The sequence below is a fragment of the Diceros bicornis genome, chromosome 40 (assembly GCF_020826845.1).
Source record: "Diceros bicornis minor isolate mBicDic1 chromosome 40, mDicBic1.mat.cur, whole genome shotgun sequence".
In the NCBI taxonomy this organism is placed as follows: domain Eukaryota; kingdom Metazoa; phylum Chordata; class Mammalia; order Perissodactyla; family Rhinocerotidae; genus Diceros; species Diceros bicornis.
The window spans coordinates 15757974-15774962 of NC_080779.1; the positions used below are offsets into that span (position 1 = coordinate 15757974).

The following is a 16989-nucleotide window of genomic DNA, read 5'->3' on the forward strand; positions in this document are numbered from 1 at the left end:
GGGGAGCCAGGCCTCTTCCTTCCCCCAGCCTCCCACGAGCGTTCCCAGGGGATGCTGACCTGTGCCCCAGCAGCTGCCCCATCCCTCTCCTCCCTTTCCTGCCCACCTTCTGAGCAGCCACTCAAATGCGTCCCTCTCTTTCTCTGACTCCTTCTCCCTCCTCCCCCACTGTGGATGTGCCTGGCCTGTGCCACCCCCACCCCCTGCCCGCCTCCGCAGGGGGAGCTGCAGCTGCTGTGCATGCAGTTGGACCGCCACATCAACACCCATATCCGAGAGAGCCCCCAGGCCATGCACCGGACCAAACTCAAGGACCTGGCAGCCCAGACCTACATCCGCTGGCAGGAGCTGCTGACCCACTGCCAGCCCCAGGTGGTGCCCCCTCCGGCCCCCAGACTTGGGAGGGGAGGGAAGTGGTCAGGCGGCTGACCAGAGCCAGCAGCGAGTCCACCCCCACTGCAGCTGCTGAGCTCCTGGCTGGGAGATGGGTGGAGAGGGCGATGTAGGGGGAGGGTGGAGATGCCTCCGAGGACCTTCATCATTCTTATCAAGAGTCCAGTGCCCAGTGGGGGCATGGTGGTGAGCAGGGTACAGAGAAGCCAGCTTCTGAGCAAATGCAAAGAAAAACTTCGCCCTGGAGAGGGAAGAGCCTGGACCAGAGTACCAGTTGGTCATGAGCAGTGCCGAGAAGGGGCACCAGAGGCAGCAGCTGTCCACCCTCTGCCTGCATATCTGCAGGCCTGAGGCTGGCCGCCTGCTCTGCTAGGAGAAACGCTCCCAGGCTGCCCTGGTCCCTCCAATTTCTATAGCAACAACCTCCCCACCCCTAATTTTCTCAGACTCTCAAGGTAATAATATGCATAGTTGATATTTATTGAATGAAGACCCTTTTCTACATGAATCCACATAATCTCCACAGGACAGGTATTGTTATGATTCCATTTTACAGATGAACAAGCTAACCCGAGTCAGTGAGAGGTTAAATAGCTTGCCCATCACACAGGCAGCGTGTAAATGTCAGAACCAGGGCACAGAGCCAGCCTGACTCCCAAGCCCGCGGACTTAAGCACAGTCCAAGCCCTGCTCTGGCAGCCTCCCTTCTGGCCTCAGTCCCTCTGACAGGCTGCACCGGCTGGCTTAGGAGCCCTTCCCTCCCCTAGCCCCCAACCCTTGATGGAGACAGCTGGGTCTGGTGAGAACTGTTTCTCCAGCCCCTCTCCCAATGCTCCTCGGCTCCCAACTCGCCTTTCCTGTGACTTCTCTCTGCCTGTCCTTCCCCCAGCAACCTCTGACTTGGGGCTGACACATCAGCCACAGGCTGTGGCTTGGGTCTCAGATTTCGCAAGTCTCTGAGAAAGTTGGAGAGCAAACCTCACCCTCAATCCCCAAGGAACTAGATCCCACTAGTCTCTGGTGGGAAACAATGTGTTTGTCATGAAAAGAGAGAAAAGTGATTCGTGGCCTGGCCAAGCCAGGGGGTAGGCCCCACCTTCCTTTCACACCGCCCTGGGCCTGCAAGCAGTGAGTAGAGGGAACCCGGGCAGGGCTGTGGTTAAGTGGCCTGTTGACCTGCGAGTCCTCACATGGACCATGAGCCACAGGACTCCTGTCACTCCGCGCCTGGCACAGAGGAGGCCAGTAGAGGATGGTGAATGGACGCTGGGCACCACCTGGGCCCCGGCTATCACCTTATGTTTTTCTCCTTGACACAGGCCCAGTACTTCAGCCCCTGGAAAGACATCTAACAGCGTGGCAGGGGAGGCCAGGGCTCTTGGCTCTGGCAGGAAGTGAATGGGGCCTTGGGAACTGGAGGAAGCGAAGAATGGAGGCCAGAGGAGGACCAGTCTGTTGAAGCCAGAGCCTGCCTCCGCCGTCCCTGACCCCACCGGGCAAGGGATCCCTGGCTCGGTGCCTAGCCTGCCTTCAGCTCTCCTTCCTCTCCCAGCCCTCTCCTCTTCACCCAGGGTCTTTATCTCCACAGCTCTGGTTTCCCTGGGCCTCCTGGGTCCTCCCGGGCCTCCCTACCCTCCTTCTTCTCTCTCTGTCACCAGTGTGAGGTTTCTTTGTGCACATTAAAGTCTTATTTCAGCATCTGTGGTTTAGAAGATTTCCTTCAATCCCTATCCTGAGGGCTAACGCCCAGTGTCCAGTTGCCTGACGTCTCTGCTCAAGCTTTCACAAATTCTCACCTCCGACAGCCGTGTGACCGGGTCTTCGGCCCTGCCCCCTGCAGCAGAGGGCTGTGTGTAAATCCTGAGGAAGAGCAGTTATTCCTGTGGCCCCAGAGCTGTCAGACACCCAGAGAGCAGGGATGGGGAACATTTGTTTGGACCTAGTCTGGGACCACTCCCCACTGGCCGCCTCTACCGGAGAAGATCTACAGAGTGAGATGGTGGATTGGGGCTGTAATTACACTTAATTCAGTTTATTGTTAAGCTCTGAAATCAACTCCCCAGACTTAGGAGCGAGGGGGCGGTGCCAAAGACAGTTCCAGATCCTGCTTTTGCTTTCCCTCAGCCCTAGCCAAGATCAGTGTCGTGGGCCCTGGTCCCTGATGGGGTGCTGGATGTCTTTGACCTGCCCGCCCTGGTAAGTGAGTAGGCCCTCTGTACCCCTAGGAGATCCCTGGTATCCCCTTTCTCCCTCTGCCCACTCCTCCAACCCTGAGAATCCATTTCTAGTCTCTGGCCCCTCCTGACTCTTTCTGGGTTGGGATGGGTTTTGCAGGGGCCACCAGAGGTAGACAGGAAGTAGCAGAGGATGGCCTGCGCCCACCCCTCAGCTCAACCCGAGTGTCCACCGATGGAGCTCCGCCACGGCGGGTGCTTATGACTTTCTGTGTGTGTGTGTCCCTCTCTTTTGCGCTTTCATACCACCGGGGTCAGGGTAAGGCAGGCTGAGTAGGAGCGAGACTCCCACCAAATAAAGGACTTTCAGGCCAAGTGGCTCAATTTGCAGACCTGAAATGTAGCCTGTCACTTCCTGGGGCTGTTTCAGACACAGCTGCCTCCCTCACTGGGTCCCCAGAATGCTGGGAGAGAGGGTCATCTATAATTCAGAGGGCACGAGCCCAGGGCAGAGTGCTGGGTGCAGTACGGGACATCTCCCTGCCTTGCAGCCTCTGCCAGGTGAGAGGCGGAACCCTCTATCAGGGTGACTTGGGTGCCCAGGTCACTTGACTGAGAGTTCTGGTTTCTGTTCCTGGCCACCTCACGGGCCCCCTTGGCTGGGGGCACCACTGAGGCCCCAGCGGCATCAGGTAGGCCTGAGATGCTCCCATAAAAGTGCGGCGGCCCTGGTGAGCCAGCCTCCTTCACCCTCCCTCAGGGCTGCCCCTGCTTCTGACACTGCACATCCTGACAGTTAATCCTCAGCTATTCAGTTTGCTCTGGAAACCTGGAAATCACCTTTGAAATTTCCCTTCTTTGTTCTCACTGCCAAGGGCAGAGAGGGAGTAGGGAGACCTGAGAGGCTGAACTGGGGAGTTTCCAGTTCTCAAAGCTGCCCCTACTTGGCTCTGGGAAAGGGATCAGGCTGTCCATCAGTGCAGACATCTGGAGCCCTTCTCCTCAGGCCTGGATCTTGTGCACTGCCCTGCCTCTCACTCCCCAAACACACTGATCCCCAAGAGAGAAATGGACACCAAGGAGAGAGGAGGTGTGGGTGACAACGCAGTCCCTCCAGAGACCTGGCTGTAACCTGAGCAGAGAGGTGCACTTTGAGGTCACCCAAGGGCACACGGCATCCCCTGGGACGTGTAATAGGCCCTCGCTGGAACTGGCTGGGAGCTGACCAGATCTCCTAAAACTAGTCCGGGACCAGTGAGAGACTCGGCCTCCTCCAGGCCAGGAACTGCTCAGTGGTGCTGGCGACTTCTCTGCTTGCCCGTTCCAGATCCCTGAGCCTCTGGGGAAAGGCTGAGGGATATCCTGATTGAAGCCACTGGAAAAGCATCCGGGGCTGTGATGACGGATGCTTTCCTGCTTCCTTTGGTGATGGTGGCAGGGAGGGGTTGGGAAGGGAAAGGCTTCCCAGGTGGGCGGCTTCGATAACTCTCCTTGAGGAGGAAGTGGAGAGAGGAAGCCCTTTTCCTATGTCCCCGCTCACCTCGGTCCCCAGGCCCTCAGAAAGATCCCTGAGGGGTGGCTGACCCAGGCTTTCTCATTTCCCTTCTGTGGGTAATCAGCAGCCCTGGCTCCCTTGGGAGTTGCTCAGGCATGACTAGAGAGGCCCAGTGTGAACGCTGGGCCCCTCTCCTGTCAGAAAGCTGCCTCACGAGAGCTAGGGGGTAAGGAGCTCAGCCGACGGGCACCATGGTGCATGACAATGTGTAGGGGAGAGAGGGGGCCTTGCTTTTCAGTAAGACTCCTGGGCCCATCTCTAGGGGCTGCCCTGAACTGCCAGTGGATCCTTACAGGACCTCAGAAGGCATTCAGCACATCTCTGTCTTTTCCTTGACTTGGCCACAAGCTGTTGAGCAAATGGGGCAAGTAGGTGGGTCTGTCAAGGCCTATGGGCTGAAGGATGGGTACCTTCCATCTTAGAATATGCCAGACAGGCCCTGGGGAGACTTGATAGGTACATGAGCCTTTTTTTTTTCCTTAGTATTTTTTTTGTTAATGTTAAGACCCAGGAATTCTCATTTTGGACCAGTTGTGTTTCTATTAAAAAGTGTGAATCATAAGCAAGTAGTCATGCAGGAAACTTATCCCCTGCCCACCCACCCATGGAAAAGGCCAGTGCTAGAAATGGACAGAACACAGCCGGAAGTGAGCAAAGGTAGAAAAAGCAGGGAAGAGGGGCTGCAGCCTTATCTTGGAGGAGCGTTTGGGAGGGAAGGGCTCCCAGGGTCTGTTAGCAGGAACAGAGAAGCCAGCCCTGAGGTACAGAAAACTCTCGCTGCCAGTGAAACCAAACCACCTTTTGAAACTTTCCACTGGGGCCATCTTGCAGGTGGAGCCAGGAGCTCAAGTCTCCACCTGGTAACCCTTACTCCTAGAGGGTGGGGGTGGGGGTGGAGGTAAGGCTTGAAGGTGAGGAAAAACAGCAAGAAATAAAGTGTTTGGGGCCTAAAAGTTGTCAAGAGACACTGTGACTTAGTGGAAAGACAGAATTGGGAGTCCCAAGACCTGATTTAACATTCTGACCTTACTAATTATCTACCTGACTCGGGCAGCTTGCTTAACCTTTCTGAACCTTATTTTATCTATAAAATGGGAGAAACAATACCTGCTTTTTAAAGGGTGGTCATGAGGATGGAGTGAGAAAATGTACGTGAAGGCAGGTTGCAAAGTCTCAAGCACAGAACAAAGGTGAGGGAGTCTGCAATCAGTTGACCTCCACTTAAGAAGACACAGGCTCTAATGTGGATGAGGGGTCCCACACACCTCCTCCTTGCCTGTCGGCTGAAGCAGAGAGCCTTCCCTGCCCACCCCGTGCTATTGTTAACTGGCTTGCCCCCTATCTCCAGCATCTCCAAGGGCACAGCTTTTTTTCTGGTGAAAAGGAGCTGGGAAATGTGGCTTTGGCCAGCGTGGGAGAAGGGGCCTTTATGTGTATTAGCAAAGACCCAATTGTTACTGAATCCAAACTGGGCTGCCTTTCCCAACTATCTCCACTCCTCTTCTGGGCTCCACTTTTCAGATGCCAAGTTTTAACCCAGAACAAAAGCTCCTGTTGGGACTGATTTATAATCCAGATCTGCTGACAGGCCCTAAAGTGTTCCTCCCCTCCACCACTGCACTGGGCTGAAAGTTACCACGAAGCCTCAGGGCCTCCAGTCTCTGCACCTCTGTCCGTTGCTCCCAGCCGGGAGGTGGCATCTGTCTCCAGGTGCCAATGGGGTGGCCTCCCTGGGGTTCCTCTGCCCACCTGCCCAACTGCGAGGACCAGCTGGCAAGGAGGACACTCCAGCGCCGCCCAGGAGGCCAGAGCTACAAGTTACTTACAGGAGCGGCTGTGGGCGGAGGCTGACGGCTCTGAAGGTAGTAGATCTTCTCCTGCCTAGCTCCCCTCAGCCCCTGATCTGAACATCAGGGCTCATGTCACTTGTTATTCAGCCTTCTAGTGGCACCAGGAGTCATTTCCTGGGGGTGGGCTCTGTGCAACAGGAGTGGAGGGTTGTCTTCACCGGGAGCTGGGAAGGGGCACTGAGCAGGGTCCCTCTGCGTGGAGGGTGAGAAATAAGGGGCAAACTGCCTCCGGCGACTAGGGGGTCTTCCTGGCTGGTGAGGCCCGTGCCAGTCTGACTGCAGGGGCCAGTGGGCGTTGGGGCCAAGAAACGAAGCAGAATTTGGAGCCAAAAGACAGACCACTCTGGTCCGCCCGAAGAGAAGCCTCGCTTTCCCCTGCGCTCCTCCCTCGGATACTCGCCCTGGGGTGGCTTGCTTGCGTTCGTTCCTGTCACCGCAGCGTGGGGAGCCCCTCAGCCCCATTCCCGAGCCCGGCCGCCCAGCCCGCGGTTGGCCTTGGGGGACACTTCAGAAAGACCGGGTGAGTCCGATTCCCCCATGGCGATGCCCGGAGTCCCTCCCCCGCCCCACCTCCCGGCGCTGTGGCGCAGACCGCGACTGCGAGGCGCGGGGCGGCAGGGCACCAGCAGGGGCTGGGGATCCGAGCCCCCGGCCCGGGAGCGGGGGGGCCGGCGGGTCGCAGCGGGTCGCAGCCCCCTCCTGGGCGGGCCTTCGCGTCCCGCCCCCGGCCTCTGCTCGACCCCCCCGCCTGACGTCAGGGGGGAGGGGGCGGAGAGCCGCGGCGGTGGAGAAAGAGCCGGCGCCCGCCGCGGTGGCGCGGGGAGCCCGAGCCCAGGGGCGCCGAGCCGAGCCGGGCCCGAGGGGCGGTGGCAGAGGGGCAGCGGAGGAGGGCGGGCGAGCGCGGGCGGGCGGCGGCGCGCGGGTAGGGGCGGACCGTGGTCGGAGGCGAACGCGAGGGCGGCGCCCAGGGATTCAAGCCGCGAAGAAGAGGTGAGTGAGGCCAGGGCTGCGCGGGGCCGGAGCCCCGGGGCGGCCGCTTTGTCCCCCGACTCGGGCTGGGGCCGCCGCACGCGCGAGGGACAGGGTCGGGGGGTGCAGGGAGCGGCAGCGGCGGGGACAGCTGTCCGCCCGAGATCCTTCGTGCGCCCCCCGCGGGCTGCCTCGCGGGGGCTCGGGAGCGGGGCGAGCAGTGCCCGCAGCCTTAGGGTCCCGAGGCGCGGACTAGTCAGGGGGAGCGGGGCTGAGGGGAGTGGGAGTCCCTCGTGCTGTCTCGTCGGCGGCCGGGATCCTCTCCGGGTCCCTGAACTGCCCCCGGCTCCCCCACCCCCGACGGAAAGTTTGGGGCGGGCTTGGACTGAGGCCGATGTTGTGGGATCGGATTTCCCTGCCGCGGCCCCTCGCCGGCGCGCTCGTTCCGCTGGGAGGGCGGCTTGTCCTGGAAAGCCAGCTCCCGACCTGAGCCGGGCCGCCCGGTCCCCGGCTGGAGCGCTCGCCCTGCAGCCGCGGGAGCGCCGTTCGCGGCCCGCCGTTTGGGGTGGGCCAGGGTGGGGGTCGCGCCGCCTGGGTCCCGCACCCCTCCACCCCCACCGCCGGGGCTGCCCCAGTGTCCCCCGCCCTGGGAGGAGCTGGGGGTGGGGGCAGCGCTGTGCGGGCAGATCCTCGGAGCGCGCCGCGGGGTCCGGCGGGGGCCTGGGGTAAGGGGCAGAGGCAGGGCTGGGGGTGTGTTGGGGACGAATGGGGTGGGGAACGTATCCCCAACCCCCCGCCCTTCCCGCGCTGGGGTACTAGGCCGACAGGGGGCGTCCGCAGGCCGGGCTCCGCCACGCTCCCAGCGCCGCCGCTTTGTTTGCATTCAAATCCCCGGAGCTGGGGGAGGGGAGAACCCGGGGGGCCAGGAACGGGGACCCTTTGTTTTGGGGTGAGCAAGTCCCCAGCTTCTGTGTCTGTGCCCGGCATTGGAGAGCCAGAGCAGTGGAAATTAATGCAGAGGGCCTGGCCAGGCCGGAGTCCCGGGGGCGCGATCCCGGAGTTGGGAAGGTTCGTCAGACCCCGCGGAGCGCAGCAGGCGCCCGCCCTGCGCGGGGCGTCCCCCGCGGCCCAAGAGGAACCCCTCTCGCACTCGCCGCCCGGTCCTCACTGTCTCCCGCCCCCGCCTGAGAGCGCCGCGGGGAGAACCCTCTTTAGACCGGAGCCGCCTCTGTTGTCCCACCGCCCCTCAGCCCGAGGGCTAGTGTCTCCTAGGAGGCTGTGCGACGAACAGGATGAGGCCCTGGTCATTTCCACGCCCATCCCGCCCACTTCCTGCCTCCCTTCTTGGGCAACAAAGGGGCCTCGGGAAGCTGGGCCCCTTCGGCTGCCGGCACCACTTCAGCCCTGCTGATGTGGAACGGGGTTTTGGGCTCTGCCTGGCTATTGTCTGCGCTGGGGGAGGGGAAAGGCTGGGGCCAGGACCCCCGCACGCCTGCTGCACCAAGTACCCCCTGGGGAAGGCTTTTCCAACCGCCTACCCCACCACTTGCCCCCTCACCCTGCTAAGGGGTTTGCGTCCCAGAATTAGATCTTGGGGCAGGCTGGAGCCCCAGTGGGGGCAGGTCTTGCTTCCAGAGGTTATTTTAAGAAATCCTCGAATCTCTTAGGCCTGAGTGTGGGGGATGGGGGTCCCCTTTTTATTTTCTCAAACAACTTCCTGTTGAGGAGAGGGAGTGGGGGAGGGCCTGGAGGCCACAGAGCGTTTCTTGGAGTGTCCACTCCTCCAGCTGATTCCGTTCCTCCCCCTCCCCTCAGGGAGACCCCGTGGTCCTGTGGAGGCTTGTGGAGGGGCGGAAGGGGAGTAGGTCTCTGCTCCAAGGACAAGGGGAAGGGAGGAATTCATGGGGGCTCCTGGGGAGGCCTGATCAGGTCTTGTGTCTGTCAGTGCCTCCTGGCATGGGCTTTGTGGGCCCCCTTCCAGTTTGTTTTCTCTGGCTGTGATTCTGACGCTGTCTTTTCCCCCAGCAGGGCAGCTGGCCTGGAGCTTAGAGCCAGGGGTGTGCCATGGCCCCACACTGGGCTATCTGGCTGCTGACAGTGGGGCTGTGGGGCCTGGGCATTGGGGCTGAGGTGTGGTGGAACCTGGTGCCCCGGAAGACAGTATCTTCTGGGGGTGAGTGCCTGAAGTCATAAGGGGAAGGACCAGTGTGGGGTGTGGGCGGCCAGGAGGGACTGCTGGGGGAAGAGGGATGCTAAGGAATTGCCCCCTAGACTGTGCCAGCTTTATTCTGTCAGGCTCAGGGCACACTGATGTATGTGACATAGCTTTCTAAGAAATGTGAGTGAGTGGCCCCAGGGACCCAGAACTGGTAGTCCAGGGCAGGACCTGGGATATCCCTCCTTCTGACGCTTAGGACCTGGCTGCCCCTGTTATGCAAGGGAGAGAGACCATTCTGCATCACTCTCCCCATGCCTCGCTTCCGGAATTATCACTACCACTGAGAGCCCAGAGAGAAACCTGAGCCAGGATAGGCATAAAGCAAAGGGTATCATTCCCCCCGCCCCCAAAGTCTTTCTAGTTCTCTGTCCCCAGGAGTCCCTTTATCAATTGTAATAGACCCCCTCCACTGCCCTGACACTCGTGCCCTTTGGGGCCCTGGATGGGTGTGTGTACGTGCACATGCTCACGTGGGGGGAAAGCAGACCTGACAGCCCTTCTTGTGCGCACACACACCTGTATGAAGAGGTGATGTCAGATGTTTGTATCATCCCTGTGCTCTGGGGACCTGGGATGAGCTCACCTCCCAGAGGCTCCACTCAGGTGCTAATGAAGCCCTCCCTTGCTGGCCTGTGTCTAGGCCCATTATTGGCTCCAAAGACTAAGGCTGGTTTAGGGGGATCCTGAGGACAGGTCGGCAGCTATTTTAGGGGCTGACGTAGGAATCCTGTGACTATATGAACATCATAGTGCCCTGCATGGTGAATGGCAGCAAGGCTTCCCAGCCATCCCTGGTCCCAGCCTCTGACTTCCTCTGACTTCCCCGGCCTGGCCTCCTAGCCCCGACTCCGTCTCCTGCCATCCCTACTTGTCCCAGCAGCCAGCAATGCTTGTATGTCTGGCAGCCTGGGTTCAGGTCCTGCTGGAGGGAAGGGTCTCCTAGGACAACTTCTGTATGTCCTGCCCTGCTGGATCAGGGGCTGGGGCCTGGCTGGACCCCGAGGTGGGCAGCGGGCAGCAGAGCAAAGGCGGAAGCAGCAGCTGAGGAAGCTGGGAGGGGAAGTGCCCAGCTCTGCAGCCAGAGGTGCTGCTGACCCTGAGAGTGAGAGCCATCAGTCTGATGGCTTCCTCTGGCCGGAAGCTGTGGCCGAGATATCCTTCCTTCCTCCTCCCCAGCCCACATTTGCCTCCTCCTGGGCTGGGAAAGGCCAAAGAGGCCTGAAGGGAGTTGTCAGAGCAAAAAGGCTATTGAGAAAGTGCCCTTTATTGCCAGTCAGGGGGCTTCGCTGACATCTGCTTGTGGGGTGCTGGCTCTAATGGGAACAGGAGTGATTAGGCTCAGGAGACCATTGTATAGAGGAAGGCTGACTGGGGGGCGGGGCTGGAGCCCCAGGAAGGCCTGCCCATCCACAGTGCTGCTCACTCCCGCCTTGTCCCTGCAGAGCTGGCCACAGTGGTGCAGCGCTTCTCCCAAACGGGCATCCAGGATTTCCTCACGCTGACCCTGACCGAGCAGAATGGGCTTCTGTACGTGGGGGCCCGGGAGGCCCTGTTTGCCTTCAGCGTGGAGGCTCTGGAGCTGCAAGGAGTGGTGAGAGGTGGGGGAGCGGGAGGCACATGGGCCGGGTGAGAGGGGCAGGACCCAGAGGGGCTTCTCCTGGTCAGGCTGTCCCCCCAGCCCAGATGCCCCTGCCCCATTCTCCCCCCGCTGTGGGAATCCTGCTCATCCCCAAGGCCCGCCCTCTGGGCAGAGTGAGCATGTTGCTTTCCTCTCATCTGGAGGACTCACTGGGTTCTGCCGCACTGGGGTGGTTTGGGGTTCTATTCTCTGCTGAAATAGGCTCCCAGAGAACAGGGACCATGTATTCTCACTTGCTGTCCCCACGTTGCTGCCACAGGCCGTGCTTGTGGCACGTGCTCAGTATGTACCTGTGACGTTGCTCATGTGCCCCCTCCCTGTCCCCAGATCTCGTGGGAGGCACCAGCTGAGAAGAAGGCTGAGTGTATCCAGAAAGGGAAGAGTAACCAGGTGGGTGCTCGCGACACTGCCAGGAGCGCCAGAGCCCCCAGTATCCCCCGCTGGCCGGGCCTTGTGGCGCACGCTCTCTCCCTAGCACTCACTCCCTTGTTTCCAGTGCTGGGCTGGGTCCTGCTCGTGGTCCTTGTGTCCCCATGTCCTGGGCCCTCATCCTTTAACTAGATGCGTTTCTCTCCCCAGACGGAGTGTTTCAACTTCATCCGCTTCCTACAGCCATACAACACATCCCACCTGTACGTCTGTGGCACCTACGCCTTCCAGCCCAAGTGCGCCTACATCGTGAGTGCTGCTCCTCGCCCCTCAGCCCCTGCCTTGCGCCCCTCTGTACCCCCGGGCCCTTCTGCATCTCAGTTTCATTGTCTCTTCCCTGCCCCAGGACATGCTCACCTTCACTTTGGAGCGCGGAGAGTTTGAGGATGGGAAGGGGAAGTGTCCCTATGACCCAGCTAAGGGCCACACTGGCCTCCTTGTGGGTGAGTGGCTGTCCCCACTGCAGGCTGGGGGAGGCCCCCAGGACTTGTTCCCACTCGGGCTTTGTGGCTAGAGTGTATCTTTGCCTCACCTCTGGCCTGGCTGACCCTCTGTCTCCCACAGATGGCGAGCTGTACTCAGCCACGCTCAACAACTTCCTGGGCACGGAGCCTGTTATCCTGCGTAACATGGGGCCCCACCACTCCGTGAAGACGGAGTACCTAGCCTTCTGGCTCAATGGTGAGCCCCAAGGAGCCGGTGTGGGGCCTAGGGGAGCCATGGGTGGGAGGCACTGTGCCGGCCCCAGTCTGCTAACCCTCCCCCCCTTCCCGTAGAACCTCACTTTGTAGGCTCAGCCTACGTTCCGGAGAGCGTGGGCAGCTTCACGGGGGACGATGACAAGGTCTACTTCTTCTTCAGCGAGCGAGCGGTGGAGTACGACTGCTACGCGGAGCAGGTGGTGGCTCGCGTAGCCCGCGTCTGCAAGGTACAGAATCCCGCGGCGGGGAGCCCTGGGAGCCCTGCTGGCCCGGCAGGGCTGACCGGCAGTGTCCCCTTGCCATCTGCCAGGGAGACATGGGGGGCGCGCGGACCCTGCAGCGGAAGTGGACCACGTTCCTGAAGGCGCGGCTGGTGTGCTCGGCCCCCGACTGGCAGCTCTACTTCAACCAGCTGCAGGCGCTGCACACCCTGCAGGACGCCTCTTGGCACAACACCACCTTCTTTGGGGTTTTTCGGGCACGATGGTGAGTTGGCCAGGAATGCTTAGGGGTAGGGAGGAGCAGGTGTGCGGATTAGGATGGTTTATGGGCGCAGGCCTCGGGGAAGTCCAAGGGCTCAGTTGTCTAGAAGCCAAGGAGGATACTGGGCACCTGCCCTTTGTCAGAGCTCCCTGTGGGAAGTGAGCGGTGCCCTGTGCTCTTTAGAGCTCCCCTTACGTTGCGCCTGCTCATGACTGCTTTGGGCTGGGCCCTGCCTTCCCGCTGTGTGCCCTGAGCTGGGCTAAAGAGGGCACCAGGCCTGACCCATGGGGTCCTTCCCTTGCTGTGACAGGGGCGATGTGGACCTGTCAGCAGTCTGCGAGTACCAGTTAGAAGAGATCCAGAGGGTGTTCGAGGGTCCCTACAAGGAGTACCGTGAGCAGGCCCAGAAGTGGGCCCGCTACACCGACCCAGTACCCACCCCACGGCCCGGCTCGGTGAGTCCTTGGGGCAGGGCTGCGCTCCTGCCCTCAGCTCTGGTGCCATTCCCACCGGGCTGACAGCTCTCCGTCCACCTCAACCCCCCAGTGCATCAGCAACTGGCACCGGCGGCACGGCTACACCAGTTCTCTGGAGCTGCCCGATAACACCCTCAACTTCATCAAGAAGCACCCACTGATGGAGGAGCAGGTGGGGCCTCGGTGGGGCCGGCCCCTACTCGTGAAGAAGGACACCAACTTCACTCACCTCGTAGCTGACCGCGTCACCGGGCTTGACGGAGCCACATATACAGTGCTGTTCATTGGCACAGGTGGGCACGTGGGTGTGTGGGCATGGCTGCTGGAGGCTGGATGAAGGCCTGTGTGCCCAGGGCAGGGAGATCTGGAGATGCCCCAGGGCCCTCGTGCCCTCTCATTTACACCTGTCCTTCCCCAACCCCCACAGGTGACGGCTGGTTGCTCAAGGCCGTGAGCCTGGGGCCCTGGGTCCACCTGATCGAGGAGCTGCAGGTGTTTGACCAGGAGCCTGTGGAAAGCCTGGTCCTATCCCGGAGCAAGGTAGTACTCGGGCCCCACCCACCACTGTCCCTACGCCTTCCCCCGTCTGGTGCTTGCCCAGTATAGGGGTGGGAGGCAGGAGCACACCTTGCTGAGCCTGGGGCCAGTTTCAGGAAACAGAGTGCTGACGGAATCTGCGCTCGCAGGCGTTATATATAGTCAGGTCCCCGCGGGGCTGCGTTCCCAGAATTGGCGCTTGGCAGCTGCTCTCCACGATCTCTTCAGACCCCTCGAGGTTGTGCTGTGCCTCTGCTCTGTACGGCCTCTTCTCTGAGGGTGCCACCGTTGGCTGGGCCGCAGGCTGCGCTTGTTCACGATGCCCTCGTGATGTCGGCTTTCCTACCAGCCCCCCACTGCCCTCCAGTCCCACCCCTCCGCTGCCTTCCCTGTCTCCCTGGATCCGCAGGGATCTGGTGGGGATCTGGTGAGATGCAGTGCTGCTTGCGTCTTACCCTCGTGCAGTATTCTCTTCTGGCCTGTTTGTGGCACCCCTGAACTTTCACGTGCTTGCCTTTTTCCAACTACTATGGCTCAAATTGTTCCCCAGAAAAGGGAATCATGGCAGAAGGAAGGTCTGTGGTTGAAGAAACACACAGATTGGCAGTCGCCATTCAAACAGGAAAACACCTTATGCTACACTGATGCTATTGTGAGGGCTGACGGGCCTTGCGGAAAACGGACTTCCTGCACTATTTATACTGCATTGGAGTCGTGTGTGTGTGTGTGTCTGTGTGTCTGTGAGCATGATTATACTTCTCGGCCTCACAGGTCTGCCGTTCCTTTCTAATAAGGTCACGTCGATAAGGTGCTTAGGATTGCGTCTGGCTTGTAGTAAGCCCTCCGTGCCTTCCTTGGTCCTTAGATTTCCCTCCTTGGGATGGTAGCACTGCCCTCTTCCTCCTCTTGGCACTGTCTGCCCTTGTGCTCCCCTGCAGCAGTCCCAGCTGCCCCTGGGCTGTGTCCTGGCCTGGCTGACCTTCCCTCCTGTGCTCTGCTCCTTTGGCAGAAGCTGCTCTTTACGGGCTCCCGCTCTCAGCTGGTTCAGCTGCCCCTGGCCGACTGCATGAAGTATCGCTCCTGTGCAGACTGTGTCCTCGCTCGGGACCCCTACTGTGCCTGGAGTGTCAACACCAGCCGCTGTGTGGCCGTGGGTGGCCACTCTGGGTGAGTGGGGTTCTGCAGGGCTGGGACCAGCAGGGGAGGGCAGGGTGGTTGGAGCCAGGATGCTGATGGACCCTGCTTCCCCCACCAGATCCCTGCTGATCCAGCATGTGACAGTCTCAGACACTTCGGGCATCTGTAACCTCCGTGGCAATAAGAAAGGTGAGCTGTCTTTTTTGTCCCCGTCCCAGTGGCATGGGCCCTGGGTTTCCTGTACTGACTCTGCTCTCTCTTCTCTCTCTGCCGCTGCAGTCAGGCTCACGCCCAAAAACATCACGGTGGTGGCGGGCACAGACCTAGTTTTGCCCTGCCGCCTCTCTTCCAACCTCGCCCACGCCCGCTGGACCTTTGGGGGCCGAGACCTGCCTGCGGAACAGCCCGGCTCCTTCCTTTATGATGCCCGACTACAGGCCTTGGTCGTGATGGCCGCCCAGCCCCGCCACGCCGGGGCGTACCACTGCTTTTCGGAGGAGCAGGGGGCACGGCTGGCTGCTGAAGGCTACCTGGTGGCTGTGGTGGCAGGCCCGTCAGTGACCCTGGAGGCCCGGGCACCCCTTGAAAACCTCGGGCTGGTGTGGCTGGCTGTGGTGGCCCTGGGGGCCGTGTGCCTGGTGCTGCTGCTGCTGGTTTTGTCACTGCGCCGGCGGCTGCGGGAGGAGCTGGAGAAAGGTGCCAAGGCGGCGGAGAGGACCCTGGTGTACCCTCTGGAGCTGCCCAAGGAGCCCACCAGTTCCCCCTTCCGGCCTGGCCCCGAGACAGATGAGAAACTCTGGGATCCTGTCGGCTACTACTACTCGGACGGCTCCCTCAAGATCGTGCCTGGGCACGCCCGGTGCCAGCCCGGGGGTGGGCCCCCTTCTCCGCCTCCTGGCATCCCCGGCCAGCCCCTGCCTTCTCCAACCCGGCTTCACCTGGGGGGTGGGCGGAACTCAAATGCCAACGGTTATGTGCGCTTACAACTGGGGGGGGAGGACCGGGGAGGGCTCGGGCACCCCCTGCCAGAGCTCGCTGATGAGTTGAGGCGCAAACTGCAGCAGCGCCAGCCACTGCCGGACTCCAACCCCGAGGAGTCCTCGGTATGAGGGGAGCCCCCACCGCGGCCGCGGGCGCAGCGTGGGAGGTGCACCTCCTGCTTTTGCACAGGCACCAGCTACCTCAGGGACATGGCGCGGGCACCTGCTCTGCCTGGGACAGACCCTGCCCGGCACCCGCCCGGCCATGAGGACCTGCTCTGCTCAGCACAGGCACTGCCACTTGGTGTGGCTCACCAGGGCACCAGCCTCACAGAAGGCATCTTCCTCCTCTCCGTGAGGGGCTGTGAATCACGGACACACGGGACCCCAGCAGCGAAAACTTTTCAAGGCAGAAGTTGGAGGTGTGGGTGTGTTTGTGTATGTGTGTGTGTGTGTCTGTGTGTATGTGACATAGTCTTCCTTTCTGTCGCATCCTCCCTTGCAGATGCGGGTGTGTTTGTGTGTAGATATGTGTGCGTGTATGTGAGACAGTCTTCCTTTCTGTCGAGGCTTCCCTTGGCCTGGGGTCCTCCTGGTGAGTCATTGGAGCTATGAAGGGGAAGGGGTCGTATCACTTTGCCTCTCCTACCCGCCCCTGTCCCCAGTGTGGGGCAGCGATGTACATATGGGGGTGGGCTGGGCAGGGTGCTGTGGGCCCCTTTGGGAGGAGTGCAGGGCTCTGGGGTGGGCCTAGTGCTGCTCCTAGGGCTGTGAATGTTTCAGGGTGGGGGGAGGGAGATGGAGCCTCCTGTGTGTTTGGGGGGAAGGGTGGGGGGGCCTCCCACTTGGCCCTGGGGGCCCCTGGGGTTCAGTGGTATTTTATACTTGTCCTCCATTACTGGGCTGGGAAAGGTTGTGTGGGGGAGGGGGAGGGAGGAGAGAGGGTGGGCATGCTGTGGATGTGGCACATCCTCTCCCAGCCCTAGGAGGAGGGCTCCTAACAGTGTAACTTATTGTGTTCCCGCGTATTTATTTGTTGTAAATATTTGAGTATTTTTATATTGACAAATAAAATGGAAAAAATTAAACTGTTACTGTGATGGGGATAAGACATTTGGGATAAAGCCTTCTGAGTGCCAAGAGGGAAGGCTCCCTGTGGGTTGAGGGAGGCTGGACGGGCCCCACCTCCCCATAGTCCTGGGGCAGCTGCCCCTTCTGTGGTCCCCGCCTGCCTGCACCCTTCTCCAGAGCAGGGACAACCCAGGCTCCAGTGTTTTCCCACAGTGGTGGCTGTGGGGCTGGGAAGCAGACCAGCGCCACAGCCTGTTGGGAGGCAGCCTTGGCTCCTGGCCAAAGGGAGAAGTCAGGGCATTGGGAGTCAAAGCCAGAGAGGAGGAGGGGCCTGGCCTCCCAGGACTGTGGGACGGGGAACTGGCAGTGAGGGCTGG

The 16989-nt window shown here is 60.8% G+C and overlaps 3 protein-coding genes across 8 annotated transcripts in view; 2 read left to right on the plus strand and 1 right to left on the minus strand.

The window, feature by feature from the left end:
• Positions 1-4115, plus strand: part of FAM178B (family with sequence similarity 178 member B) — a 107981-nt gene extending 103866 nt beyond the window's left edge. For all 3 annotated transcript variants that reach the window (XM_058534517.1, XM_058534519.1, XM_058534518.1), the window contains 2 exons: positions 220-372; positions 1713-4115. In XM_058534517.1, coding sequence (XP_058390500.1) covers positions 220-372; positions 1713-1745 — 186 coding nt within the window. In that variant the 3' untranslated portion in view covers positions 1746-4115. The remainder of the gene's footprint in view (positions 1-219; positions 373-1712) is intronic.
• Positions 4116-5996: 1881 nt separating this feature from the next.
• On the plus strand, positions 5997-16322 carry SEMA4C (semaphorin 4C). 4 transcript variants are annotated; one of them, XM_058534516.1, is made up of 15 exons: positions 5997-6492; positions 8970-9114; positions 10602-10750; positions 11126-11188; positions 11378-11476; positions 11574-11670; positions 11792-11908; positions 12004-12155; positions 12239-12414; positions 12722-12866; positions 12958-13180; positions 13315-13427; positions 14434-14591; positions 14680-14750; positions 14841-16322. In XM_058534516.1, exons 2-15 carry the CDS (start codon positions 9006-9008, stop codon positions 15668-15670), a joined length of 2502 nt encoding a protein of 833 aa, XP_058390499.1. In that variant the 5' UTR covers positions 5997-6492; positions 8970-9005; the 3' UTR covers positions 15671-16322. The 4 variants fall into 4 exon arrangements, with proteins under 4 accessions (XP_058390499.1, XP_058390496.1, XP_058390497.1 ...); XM_058534513.1 differs by lacking the exon at positions 5997-6492 and adding an exon at positions 6719-6962 and having other exon boundaries at positions 8967-9114; XM_058534514.1 differs by lacking the exon at positions 5997-6492 and adding an exon at positions 6719-6962.
• On the minus strand, positions 6425-8261 carry LOC131399965 (transcription initiation factor TFIID subunit 4). The gene is made up of 4 exons (XM_058534638.1): positions 8110-8261; positions 7758-7838; positions 7361-7597; positions 6425-7193 (listed from the first exon to the last, which is right to left on the minus strand). Exons 1-4 carry the CDS (start codon positions 8259-8261, stop codon positions 6425-6427), a joined length of 1239 nt encoding a protein of 412 aa, XP_058390621.1.
• Positions 16323-16989: the final 667 nt, after the last annotated feature.

Excerpts from the sequence above, each read along its gene's own strand:
- LOC131399965 (XM_058534638.1), bottom strand. The coding sequence starts at position 8,261 with ATGGGCGTGGAAATGACCAGGGCCTCATCCTGTTCGTCGCACAGCCTC. Across the intron at positions 7,598-7,757 it reads GGACGCCCCCTGTCGGCCTA|CTCCTCCCAGGGCGGGGGAC; the intron begins GTACCCCAGCGC and ends CCCCACCCCCAG. Across the intron at positions 7,194-7,360 it reads CGCGCCGGCGAGGGGCCGCG|TCCGCGCCTCGGGACCCTAA; the intron begins GCAGGGAAATCC and ends CCCCCTGACTAG.
- SEMA4C (XM_058534516.1), top strand. The coding sequence starts at position 9,006 with ATGGCCCCACACTGGGCTATCTGGCTGCTGACAGTGGGGCTGTGGGGC. Across the intron at positions 12,156-12,238 it reads GCGTAGCCCGCGTCTGCAAG|GGAGACATGGGGGGCGCGCG; the intron begins GTACAGAATCCC and ends GCCATCTGCCAG. Across the intron at positions 14,592-14,679 it reads GCCGTGGGTGGCCACTCTGG|ATCCCTGCTGATCCAGCATG; the intron begins GTGAGTGGGGTT and ends TTCCCCCACCAG.